Genomic DNA, 12,706 nt, shown 5'->3' with positions numbered 1-12,706 from the left:
ATTCCTACTTTTGGCACCTAACAATTGGGAATTTTTTTTTGGTTCGGATTCAATTTAGTTCAGTTAAATCAGTCGATATACTTGTTATGTGATTGATCACTTTTCATGAACTGTACACCAATTATACAATAAATTTACTGCACTTATCATATAATTAGTTCAAATTCAATTAAGTCGGGTTCGTGTTAGAAATTTACCACAGCAAACATATATTGTTAGTAGAAGAAATCCACACAAGACTATTACAAAGTAAAACAGATATTTGAGTTTAGGCCCATTACAAGCGGGCCAGGGCCTTCTAGCCTAAGCTGGTATGTGTACATAAAGTGGGCCCATTACAGGTTTGGGCTTCGAGAATTTAGTTTGTCTCTCGATCGGCCCACATTAGCTGCTGCGTAAGTCACACTGTTGTATCAAAGAAGTTCTAAACCGCCGGAGTCCGACAACGCCATCCGATGGCGACATCGACGACGGCAACGGAAGCAATGAGGACGAAACCAATAGCAGTTTTTATGGCTTTTGGAACTAAAGGCGATGTTTACCCCATAGCTGTAACGTGTCTTTTCTTTTTTCCTTCTTATATTACTGAATATATTGGAGTGGAGATTTATTGCTTTAATAATTAGCTGTGGCTTGTGGTTTTCCTCTGTAGGCAATAGCTGCAGCTTTTGCTTCCGATCAGCGGCAGTATGAAGTTGCATTTGTAACTCATTCCGCACACGAGGTTGGGTACATAACTACATGATTGTGAAATATATTTGTTTTGTGTGTTTATTGTATTTGATTGGCAAAAATGAAAAGGGGGAAGTGAATGGATTGTCTTACCAGAGACGTTGATCATCAAGAACTTGGTTAGCCAACTGATTTCCAAATTTCCTAACAAAGTCTATTAGCTAGCGAAGAGTTTGACGTCCTGAGCGAAGGTGCCTGTAGCTGAGTGATCAAACTGCAGATATTTATTGTAAATAAGAAACATAGCCCCTTCAACCACAATCTCAAGCAGTTGTTTTTAACTTACTGTTCCACAGAGAAAGCCGCCAAGGATTCTGCATGTTCTGGCAGCATGGAAGAATTAAGGTGTCAATTGCATTTGTGGTGGGCACTAACCTTGTGGTCTAAATCATAATACCAAAGCCATTTTCTCAGAAGCCTTAAAGTTTGCCCCATTGAAGTTAATTTTAAAGTCTACTTCATATCCCTGCCGAAATCCTGCCTATATTGTGCTTTTAAGATTGAAATAAAGTAGTGTATTAGGTTTAGCAGCTTTAAGCATTATTATGATAATATCACTTTGGTTCATTGTTTTTTTTCTTTGCAGAACCTAAAAGGTCATTTAGGTGCAAAAGGAGTTGCATACTATCCAGTTTGTTCGCCACCCGTTTTGTCTTCTCAGCAACACGATGATACTGGAGGTTCTGCAAGCGTGTTCTTTCTTTTGGTCGAAGCTTTTTAGAAAGTCTAGTTTCTCTTAGGTCGTAGATGCTTCACATGTATGTTCAATTCATACGTCTGGAGATTTCCTTCAAATTAGCATGCAGTTTGCCCCTTGGGATTTAGAAATTCTAGTTTCTCTTAGGTGGTAGATGAATTTATAGGTCTGGTAGATTTCCTTCAAAATTAGCATGCAGTTTTGTAAATTTTTCATCTAATTCATATATTTTACTGGGCTCTACAGGGTCGTCATTTTCTCTGCAGAAGAAAGAAATCACAAGAAAACATAGACAAGAGTGTCTTTCAATTGTTGAAGCAATATATGGAGGGGGCCCAATCTTGGATGGTGATCTTATCATCATAAATTTCTTTGCACTGGTAAATCCTTAGCAAGATTGGTTGCATTCTTGATGCTCTTTGTATTTTGTTTATCTACAAACATGATGAATGTAAAGCTGAAAAAAAAATCTCAATCCCTATGAATATGGTACTAGCCAGGCCTATTAATTCAGACTTAGTTATTGGTTTCTGACAATGGCGAGACAAGGAAATTAGGTTCCTTATAATTATATGTGAAACAAAGACTGAGATCACGTGCAGGCTTACATAATTCTTAAAGAAGGCTGGAATTGTGTCTGAATTTTGTAATGGCTAGTGTATGGTGTCTTGCTCGTATTTGCTTTGTATTGCAATGTAATACAAGTGAAATTAGGTAACTGGCTGAACATTGAATTCAGTTGGCACCTTATACAATTTGCTAGTATTTGAACTAGTTTGAGCAAATAAATTTTTTTTTTATTTTATCAAATAAGTTACTGTGAAACAATTCTGTATTTTCTTCCCTGATAGCTAAGAGTCAGTGACTAGTACTCTAAATGCAATATAGTTGGAGTGTTCCCCAAATTAAGTTCTCTTTCACTTGTGTTCAGGAAGGTTGGATTCTTGCGGAACTTTTTCATGTTAATTGTGTTGTTGCTGCTCCTTATCTCGTTCCATACAGGTATAACTTCAATTAAAATTTCACATTGCAAAACGTTAGTCTGTTTGGAGTCAATTTGAAGGGGAAGTTGGATTTGGAAGAATATGGCTTGGATTTGGAAATGTTGGAGGTTAGAGGGAAATAGAACTGATTATGATTTTCTTTGACTTGTTTGTTGTTTCAGAAAACAAGGACAATAATGTAAAAACACATTCTCATCCTTAGTTGTAAATCCCGATCCCATCAAATCCCATTTTTTTTTGCAGGACTCCGCTCAACTAAGAATTTCTAGTTAAACCCATCAAATCCTTATATAATTTTGTAAATGAGTTTATTCATTCCAAATACTAAAATAGGTTTTGGAAATCGAGATCCCTTGAATACCAATTAAATCCTTTCTTGCTGAACACCCGTTTTATTTACTTGTTTTCATAAATATAGATGTCTTGGCATATGTTAGTCCTTGTTGCTCTTTAATTACATATTTATCTAATCAAAAGTTCAGAAGCTTTAGTTTAGCACTTTGGAAGTAGAGCTGCTTATGGAATGTCAAGCCCAGCCTTAAGCATCCAATTAGGTGCATATATAATGTGAGTGACATCTGAATACAGCTATCTGATGATTGTGGCTGTCGTCTATAGTTTAACGAGAAGGAACTAAATCATGACGGTCACCATGTATGCATAAACGCTAATGATTGAGCTAAGAGTCTGGGAGGTGTTTAAAGTAATCACATTCCTAGATGTCTAAAATCACCCCACATATGTTGGGCAGGAATTTGATACCCTGATGTCCTATGAAAATTTGATTTCCTGATGCATAATATGCTGATTTTGTCCCTTCTCTTTTCCTCTCTCCCTCTCACTCTGTGTGTCCGCAGATGCCTGTTTGTGTTTCTCCTCTCTTAGTTGTGTACTTTTATTTTCTTGTGCACATGTACAAAGAACAGCATTTTTAAATTTTCTTTTGCTCATAAAGCCCTATGCATTTCTTATATAATGATTCTACACTTAACTCTCTCCTACTCATACATTTTAGCATAGAGAAGAGTTACAGTAACAAAATGCCTAAGTTCTACTTTTTATGCAATCCAGCGCACCCTCTTCATTTGAACGCCAATTTAGGAATGAACTTCCTCTTCTATACAAATATCTTCGAGAAGCTCCAACTGGTAAGGTATGCAATCATACTTCTTTCAGCTTCATATACCTTTAATGAAATATCTTTTTCGTTCATCATCTATGGATTAAGATTTGGTTGGCTTCATTTTTTGATTAATTCTTGCCCTTACATTGTTCAACCTTTTCTTTAGGATAAATTACAACGAGCTCTCCTGAAGTTTGGATAGTAACGAATACCCCATCATTGTTTAAAAAATTACGAATACCCCCTCATGTTCGATAAAATTATGTAATCCTTGGATGTAGGTTTAGAATTGCCAACTTTGCCCTTGCTGTATTCTTTTTTTTTTCCTTAAAAAGTAAAAAAATTATAAAAAAATTGAACCAGGTGGATGGAAAATTTTGAAAAATAAATAAAATTATAATCATTAGTCCACAAGGGCATTTTGGTCGTTCACCACAAAAAATGGATGGAAAATTTTGAAAAATAAATAAAATTATAATCATTAGTCCACAAGGGCATTTTGGTCGTTCACCACAAAAAGCGGATGGAAACTTAACGGAGACTAACGGATTGGGCTAATTATTAGACGGCCTTAAAATCAGAGGGTATTGGTAATTTTTCAAACAAGTGGGTTTTTGTAATTATTGCAAATCTCAAGGGAGCTCGTTGTAGTTTGCCCTTTTCTTTATTGTCAACTTCATAATAATGTAGTCTTAAGGTCAACAGATCAGAGAAGCAACATCTCTCTCACTCACCCCAGATATCTTCTTTGTCTTTGATTTTTCTTTTATTTTCTGTGGAGCTTAGTTGGGATTGGGGAAGAGTTGTTCTTTTGATGATTGTTCAAGTTTTGACTAAGGTTTCTGCTACATTTTATCATAGATTGGGTGGGAAGATGTTATCCATTGGATGTGGCCACTTTTCACTGATGACTGGGGAACGTGGAGAAGCTATGATCTAGAGTTGAGCTTCTGGCCCTTTACGGTTGTTATTGCAGCCACTAGAAGCTCTGTTGAATCTTTTGTTTATAAAAGTGATGATGTTGAATGAATATTTACTAATATAATGGCCATTGATCTGTTGCATGGTTCTAAACTAGGATCCAGTAACTGGTCTTCCAACATGGCACGAGAGGCCTTCAGCTCCACTCCTACTGTAAGAGTATTTTCCACTAAACTTTAAATCAATATGAGTTTCTATTTTATCTTTTACTGTTTGCTGGATAGACAACTTTATGGAAAGAACATGATAAGAAGCTTCTATAATGTATACGGAGAATAAGTAGCACTCCACTTATTCATGTTGCGCAATTGGTAAAATAGGCATGTTTGGAACATTAATCATTTCGTGTTTATTGTCATCCATTTGCAATATCTCTGCATACTATTCCGTAGTTTCCCTTGATGTGGACATTTTTATTGGTCTTTGACCCTTTACTGGCATGGATGGGCAGGTACGGCTTTAGCCAAGAAGTTGTTGAGTGCCCTGGTAATTGTTATAAGTTTTTGCCCTTCAGAATCTACTGCAGATGACGGCATAATGTAAATGACATATGAAAGAAAGAACTAATTTGATTTTTTCCCTTTATAAGTGACTGTTTCAAACTCTAAATGCTAGTGCAAGAATATGATACTATCACTTGAGTTCCAAGTATCACTGTAGAGGTTTATTTGCTAAGGATAGCTGATTATGTTATTCTCATTTTGCACGTAACCTTTATGTAGTCGGATATTGTTGTCGGGTATAAATTTAATATCCAGTCAATAAAAATTTCGTCGTGTGTTTTTCATTAACAAAGGATATAGTTCCCATTCTAATCTTCACCCTATTTCTTTTAAGTTTCTATGTCTTAAACTTCTACTTTTTCTTGTTCACTGCACACATTCTCGTATTATTGTAGGTTACTGGCCATCAGCAGTTCGTGTTTGTGGTTTTTGGTCTTTCCCTTCTGAATGGCAATTCTCTTGCACTGGATGTGCAGAAATATCATCTTTGATTTGTTCGGGGAAATTGAATGCTGAAGATGAGCTATGTTTGGTTCATGCCAAGTTAAAAGAATTTCTGGGTTCTTCAGAAGAGCAACCTATTTTCATAAGTCTGAGTTCTGTTGGAAGGCAAGTGTACATCAATGAGCTGAAATTCTTCTTTGTTTCTGGTTATGTTTATTTACACAATCTATGGAGAGAATTACATTCTCTGATCTCTTTCTTATATCTGTTGGCTTCGGCAACTTGTAGCAGAAAGGTACTACATGTTCATTCTTAAAAGAAATGACACAGCCTTCACCGATGATTAATGTTTGAATTAGGCTCATCATAATATCTTATTTTCTATAGGCTAAATATATATCATTTATATAGACACAAAAACAGTTCAAATACTTGCATGTGGTGTGATCTTTCAGAGGAATCTGCCAATACATTGTTGTTCTATCAATACATAGTTTACTGGCCAAAATGTGAGTGATTGCAGATGATTCATGAGCAGAATAAATGATGTTTAGAATATGTGTCATTATCTATTATTCAAACTACTAACTATGGACACTGTAACTTCTATCCATGAGACATACTTGAGGAAGTATGTGGGTTATATTACTTTTTGAAATTATGACTCCAGAAGGTACTTTGCACTTTGATTGTAGGTAGGAATTATACATTTGACGACTTATTTCATTAATGGAGTTCCTTATCTGCAGCATGGGTTACTTGAAGAATCCCCAGTCTTTCCTTCGGGTCCTTGGGAATGTTTTGAGTATCACAAGTCACAGATTTATTCTTCTGACAGCTGGATATGGACCTTTAGATGCTGCTATCAAGATGTTTGCACAGACACCATCATCAACTTCCGAACAAACGCAACCTGGTGAAGTTCAGAGTTGGCTATTTGATGGCCGACTTTTTTGCTTTTCCGGGTCGGCACTCGCAAAAGGCTCAAATACATAATTGCACCAGTTTGCAGTGTATTATTGTTCATACCGTTAGGAATTGTCTGTCAGCCGTTGTCTAAACTTTATCCATGACATGCATTATTCAGCCATCTAAGTTAAGGTGACATTGAACAATTAGTGACACATAGGAAGATGCAAATAACATGTTCAGTATTTGAAAAGAAAGTGAGCAAACGAAAAGAATTTATTTCTGCTTGAAAACATAACTATTTTAGACGTCAATGGTCTTTGCTTGAACTTGATTATGATGAAGTAAAATAGCTCTTAGAGTTATAAAATTATAATATAGCAAACTAGTAGCATGCAAACAAGTGGCGCATACATATAGATCCAGAAGTACGAAACCGGGATGATTCCAGAAAATGTTGTATCTAAACTATGGACATTATTGGACATTTGAAGTTTTATTGTTTGAACAATTGATAGGGAGGAGATCACTTAATTTTACCTGTTGTTTAGTTGTAGGGGATTTGTCTCTAGTGATAGAGTCAGTTTGGTTTCTAGGACTGACAATCTATGTTGTGACTACTAAATAATACCAAGTGGAGGGTATCATTGATCTTCCATAATCTTCATTGAGAGAGCTTTATTTTCCATTCAGTTGACTCGTCTGTAAATATCTTTTTCTATGCATGTGTGGTTAGACTGCTGAGATTTTGCATCAAACTGAAATCTTTTTTTTTTCTTCTTATATGAAAGTGCTATACCATACAACTGGCTATTCCCAAGATGTGCGGCTGCTATCCATCATGGGGGAAGGTGATGTTTCCCGGAACCTTTACTTCCCTTCAGGTTTATGAGTATTGTTTGAAATATTTAAATCCTAAACCATTTCTTATTTTTTCAATTCTTACTTTTTATTTTCAGTGGATCTACTGCCGCTGCTCTGCACGCAGGAATTCCTCAGGTTTGTTGTGTAATTGGGCTTGGTGTTCACCAACTCATGTTTGTATTTTTTAATATCGTGTTGTAAAGTTGCTAAGGTCCAGTTAAAATGAGGGGTCTTCACCCAGTAGATGAAGTTATTCCTGAGAATACTAGCCGTGTTTGTTCAAAGTTCTTTAATTGGATGATCTTCGGTTCTGAGGCTTTAGAAACTGATTTTACTCTGGACTTCTGAAGCTTGTTTTTAACAAGGATAGCTGCCGGGGAAAATTATTATTAAGAATTCTAACAGATATTTGGCTGTGAAAAAATTCTATAATTTCCATTGATGATACCTGAGGAAGCTTGTCTAATCCTATTATGATATTTCTAATAAAAGTTGACTGTTTTAGGAAACCTCACTTGGCAGGTGATTATTTTCTGCTGAATATGTTTGATACTTTCTAAATCTAAAATCACTAGCTTCTGCATCTCTGAAACAGCACAAGAGCAGAAATCTGATTGATATCTGATTACAGGTTATCTGCCCGTTTATTCTGGATCAATTTTATTGGGCAGAGAGGATGTTTTGGCTAGGTGTTGCCTCAGAGCCCCTAAAAAGTTCTTCCTTACTCCCAGATAAAGGTGATGAGAGTTGTATATTAGAAGCTGCAAATATGCTCGTGGGAGCAATTAATTATGCATTGTCTCCCGAAGTCAAATTGCATGCAAAACAAATTGCTAAGAGAATATCCACCGAGGTAATATTCATTAGTTAGACTAATGGTGCATTTGTTGGTGGCTTTTTGGTTGATACTGTATGATTATGTTGTATAAAATTACTGCATTAACTCTTAGTAACAAGTTAGCCTCAACTCCTTGCTAGTTTTAACACCAATGATGGTGAAAACTTGGAAGGATAGAGAACAAGTAGTGTCAGGTGGTCGGTTACATATGAGCTCCAAGGCCTAATTAGATTTCTCTACACTACTCCCGTTCTTTTATTTATAATCTCCTAGGTCGTGCTACTATCTTCACAATTGTCAATAACTATCTTGAGGATTCTAGAATAATGTCAAGATGCACGCAACAATTTGTTATTAGTATAAGAACCTATCATGCTGGAAACTTGGAACACAAACTTTTTAGAGAGAGTAATCAGGCTAGTTTTTCCTGCTCTAATTCCATTTGTATACTTTTTGCTACCATTAAGTCGCTATGTCGTGATGCTGGGTCTTGCAATCGGGTTTTGTAGGTTTCTAGCATTAGAGTTTGGACTGATGATGTGACTTCTCAAACCAGATGTTACTCCTGTAGTACAATTTTTCTGTGAATAAATCTGGTATAAAATCAGTGATAACAGACTGAAGTCTGGCTGGATGGTCGACGTTGCTGATTTAGAAATCAGCAATTATTTGGCATTCCTTTCAATCCATTTCTTCCTTGAATTTGAGAAAGAAAACTTATCTAATTGCAATAATTTTGTAAGCATTGCAAATGAGTATTGGTCACTGACTCCTGCATGTGTTTTTAATTTCTCAGGACGGGGTTTCAACAGCTTTGCGGATAATTAAAGAAGAAATTCTCCATATAGATGCTACTAACTGATGCAACCTATTCTTTTACAGCTCAGTTTCTTCAGGTTGGCCTATCGACATGTATGTTTTCTGATCTTAATTTTCATATCAATCAGTACCTTAATTCCTTCATAAATTTGGTAAAGGTTGAGCATCTGCCTGTTGATACATGAACAACTAATGTAGGCTGTGTAATCAGTTACCACTTCCTGCAAGCACCCTGTTTTTGTTATCTTGATTGCAATGTGTAAAATTATTTGCAGGGAAGACTTTCTTATCGATAAAAGAAGTGATATCTTCAAACGAAATTTGCTAGTTGCCCTTGTGACTAACGTTTCTTGAAGAGTCCACTGAACTATTTCTCCAAAATGAGCTGTCTTGTTTTCAACTAAGGTAGCATTTGACTAGGAAAACGAAGCCAGAATCTGTTACCTGTTTCTCTTCCATTAATTTTGTATTAGGTGTGTAGTAATTCCAAATGGAGGACTAGAAAATGAAGAGGACCGCAGTTTTTTGCAGTATTTTTGACGACTTTCGACCATTTTACTTTGTGTGAAATGGAGTCTTTTAAGTCATCGACTTATGTTGGTTGTTGACACAGTTGGTATGCTGGTGGAGCCACTGCCAACTAACACCATTAACATGACTTGTTCTTCAGTGGACAGTCCAGTGCCGAATTCAATTCTTTTTTTTTTTTACTGGAAGTCTCGAGTTTGAATTTTGAGTATGTGCGTGGTGAGAATTAAAAAAGAAAATTAGTAACAGGACTTGGGATGAAGAAGATGAACGGTATACTTTGTTCTCGTGTATTTTTTCTTTTTTTTTCATTCTTGATTGTAGTGGTTCAGTTAAAAAACCACAAATTTGACTAACTCAAGTATCAAAAAATTGCAAGAGTACCAAATTAGAGACTTTTATTGAAGTTATTTTTTTTCCGTTTAAATTAATTTATCATAGTGATTATTTGATATTTTGAAATTACTAAACTTTTGAATCTCAGCACTTATCATATTATGATTCATATTGTTCAATTAATTTTTGTAAGAAACTGATCAAATTATTTATCTTTTTACTAAAAGAAATATAGTTAAATTGCGGGGTCGATTGGAATGTTCATTCCGTGACACATGGAGTGTATGCTGTAATGGTAATTTAAGATAATTACAATGCCCTCGTATGCCTTCCTAGGAATATTCACATACATGTGTGTGATATAGATTCATAATTATTTCCGTTGCTTTTAGTTCTTAAAATTGGAGGGCTTGCACTGAAGTCCCTTACCACACATCTAATAATAAAATTTCATATTCTAAACACTTTTTTAATGCAAACAATCTTATAATAATGCAAATAAGATAAATTATTTTAAAAATAGAGCAAGGTATATTATTTTTTTTATAAGAAGGTAATTTGCTCGTTGGTAATTTCACAGTGAGGTAAATTATATTAAATCTTTTGTTTTATATGGATCAAGTGAGTAAATATCAAATAATATAAATTATATCAAAATATAATATAGGTCCTACATTCAAATAATTTAATTCTAGTTATGTAATATTTTGACATTTATTTTATTCTGAAAAAAACCTATGAAGGCAGACATCTTGCATTGACATAGGGAGATAATTTTGAGTGTGAAAGAACTCATAATGAGGATACATTGACCAAATCAAAAACATTATCTTGAAAAGTAAATTGATTGGGGGGGTGGGGGGGGGAATGATTGTCCCCGAGAGTGATAGTGGGTTGGTTAGCTCAGAAATTTTATTGCACAATCCCCCACCCCCCTTTTTTAAGACAAAACTTACCCTCTTTTTCTTTTTTTACCCATCATTGTGGATTCTAAAATATTGACTAGCAACCCCTCTTCCTTTTGCCTACATTTTGTTCTTTTGCCTTTTCTTTTAATTTGTTTAAAACACAAAACACGAACAGTCGATGTATCAATTCCTGTTCTCCAGAACACAATTCAGTGATTTGGACTTCAAAATTCTTTACTAGAGGTTTTGAATTTGAATTCGGAACGTACATGAAAGAAAATATTGGTATTATTAAAAAAATCCCACCTATTATAAAACGTTGAATTTAATATATTTGATTTTCCATAGCGAATTTCAATTATGTTATAAATGATCATGGTATAAATTTACAATAAAAATTTTAATATGTTGGTTTGAACTTTACTATAGTGTCACCGAAATGCAAAATGAATTAAAATTGTTCTTAATCCTGACCAGTTTCGTATTTAAATTGATTCGACCCGATTACTCAATATACGAGAAGACACGACTGTCCCACTTGCATTGCGACATTAGTGGGTAAGCTTTTCTTTATGGATGGACCATGTCTTTCAACGTTGTGGGTCCTCGTAAACTTCACTCCACTGTCCCTACAGACCACAGCATGATGATTTCCCTTTTCTATAAATTTTGCACTACATTTGCAGTTGCATTACAGACAAAAGTTGTCTCTTAGGTCTTTTTTCAGAAGAGAAAGAGAGAAGTAAGAAAAATTAAGGATGTCTGGGGGAAGAGGCAGTGCATTAGTTGTCGGCGTGGTGGTGATGGTGGCTCTGGCGGTGGCCTTCCACTGTGAAGTGGCGGAAGCAGCCACCTACACGGTGGGAGGTGCCGGCGGATGGACCTTCAACGTGGCGACTTGGCCTACGGGGAAGCGGTTTAAAGCCGGTGACACTCTTGGTAAGCATGTTCTGGAAGATAGTGCTTTCACTTCACTTACAACCTTTGATATTATTTTATAATTTTCTTTATATTTTCTCCTTTTTTATTTTTCGTAATTCTCGAGTTGTCCCTTCTTCTCAATTTCCACTAACCATAACTTTTTATGACTTATATTTATTTTTGTATTTTTAATATCTTTTATTAAAATTAAAAAAATTGTAAGAATAAAATCATTTTTTTTTTAATTTAATTAATTCTGCACACTTGTGGGTACCACCCATACTAGAACTATTTATTAAGGGTGAGACTCTCCCTAAAATAAGTGTCACAATAAAATGTGGATAGCATAAAAATACCCATAACTATATTTCTTGATTTGCTAATAACTATTCTTTAATCAATTAATTTTTAATAATAATAATTTGTTATTCAGTACATTTAATGTAAATTCATTTGGACAATTTTAAGACAGTGTTTGCAAAAGTTTATGCTTTTCTAAAAAAATGTATAGAATTCATAACTCATATTAATTGTAAAGTTGTGGTTACTAAGTTTGATAATTTTATTTTTTGTGGGATGAATAGTGTTCAACTATAGCCCGACGGCCCACAACGTGGTGGCGGTGAACAAGGGCGGGTACCAGGGGTGTGCCAGCCCCAGAGGCGCTAAATTGTACACGACCGGAAAGGACCAGATAAAGCTCGCGAAGGGCCAAAATTTCTTCATCTGCAACTTTCCTGGGCACTGTCAGGCTGGAATGAAGATTGCAGTCACTGCTGTGTGATGGTTTGATGCCATCTCAATCATAATAATCTACTACGTCACTAAATAAAACACTACTTCATTACTTTGAATGTTTTATTGGTTTGGTGTTCATTTCATGTTTATTGTCATCCCTTTTTCGTTTTTCTTTTCTCATGTCTTGAGAAATATTGGATGATTTCAATTATGACGTGTTAGAATAAATATTAGGGATAATTACATTCATTTATAGACCATACATCCCTAACCTATGACTTGTTAACACAGACCAGGTTGTATCACAATTTTAATACATGGCTACGTGTAACAAATTTTGAGGTTGTAATATTTCCATCAA

The 12,706-nt window shown here is 35.2% G+C and overlaps 2 protein-coding genes across 10 annotated transcripts; both read left to right on the top strand.

Annotated features, from left to right (window-relative positions):
* The first annotated feature begins 377 nt into the window (after positions 1-377).
* On the top strand, positions 378-11,535 carry LOC105169161 (UDP-Glycosyltransferase superfamily protein). Of its 9 annotated transcripts, none has more exons than XR_016066652.1 (16): positions 381-551; positions 653-724; positions 1,319-1,412; positions 1,676-1,809; positions 2,361-2,431; positions 3,505-3,586; positions 4,418-4,519; positions 4,635-4,690; positions 4,989-5,023; positions 5,436-5,649; positions 6,234-6,449; positions 7,185-7,244; positions 7,353-7,392; positions 7,889-8,110; positions 8,892-9,007; positions 11,164-11,535. XR_016066652.1 is itself a non-coding variant. In XM_011089476.3 (16 exons), exons 1-15 carry the CDS (start codon positions 456-458, stop codon positions 8,955-8,957), a joined length of 1,560 nt encoding a protein of 519 aa, XP_011087778.1. In that variant the 5' UTR covers positions 381-455; the 3' UTR covers positions 8,958-8,991; positions 9,190-9,848. The 9 variants fall into 9 exon arrangements, 6 of the variants coding, with proteins under 6 accessions (XP_020551615.1, XP_088739306.1, XP_020551614.1 ...); XR_002287598.2 differs by lacking the exon at positions 11,164-11,535 and adding an exon at positions 9,190-9,848; XM_011089476.3 differs by lacking the exon at positions 11,164-11,535 and adding an exon at positions 9,190-9,848 and having other exon boundaries at positions 8,892-8,991.
* On the top strand, positions 11,445-12,500 carry LOC105169160 (basic blue protein). Its single transcript, XM_011089475.3, has 2 exons — positions 11,445-11,625; positions 12,192-12,500. The coding sequence occupies exons 1-2, from the start codon at positions 11,445-11,447 to the stop codon at positions 12,389-12,391; spliced, it is 381 nt and encodes a 126-aa protein (XP_011087777.1). The 3' UTR covers positions 12,392-12,500.
* The last annotated feature ends 206 nt before the right edge of the window (positions 12,501-12,706 follow it).

The sequence above is a fragment of the Sesamum indicum genome, linkage group LG8, assembly GCF_026168435.1.
Source record: "Sesamum indicum cultivar Baizhima isolate 11 linkage group LG8, ASM2616843v1, whole genome shotgun sequence".
Classification (NCBI taxonomy): Eukaryota; Viridiplantae; Streptophyta; class Magnoliopsida; order Lamiales; family Pedaliaceae; genus Sesamum; species Sesamum indicum.
The sequence above is the reverse complement of the archived record's forward strand: the minus strand, read 5'-3'. Positions and strand labels throughout refer to the sequence as shown.

Excerpts from the sequence above, each read along its gene's own strand:
- LOC105169161 (XM_011089476.3), top strand. The coding sequence starts at position 456 with ATGGCGACATCGACGACGGCAACGGAAGCAATGAGGACGAAACCAATA. Across the intron at positions 1,413-1,675 it reads GCAACACGATGATACTGGAG|GGTCGTCATTTTCTCTGCAG; the intron begins GTTCTGCAAGCG and ends TGGGCTCTACAG. Across the intron at positions 7,245-7,352 it reads GCTATCCATCATGGGGGAAG|TGGATCTACTGCCGCTGCTC; the intron begins GTGATGTTTCCC and ends TTTTATTTTCAG.
- LOC105169160 (XM_011089475.3), top strand. The coding sequence starts at position 11,445 with ATGTCTGGGGGAAGAGGCAGTGCATTAGTTGTCGGCGTGGTGGTGATG. Across the intron at positions 11,626-12,191 it reads TAAAGCCGGTGACACTCTTG|TGTTCAACTATAGCCCGACG; the intron begins GTAAGCATGTTC and ends TGGGATGAATAG.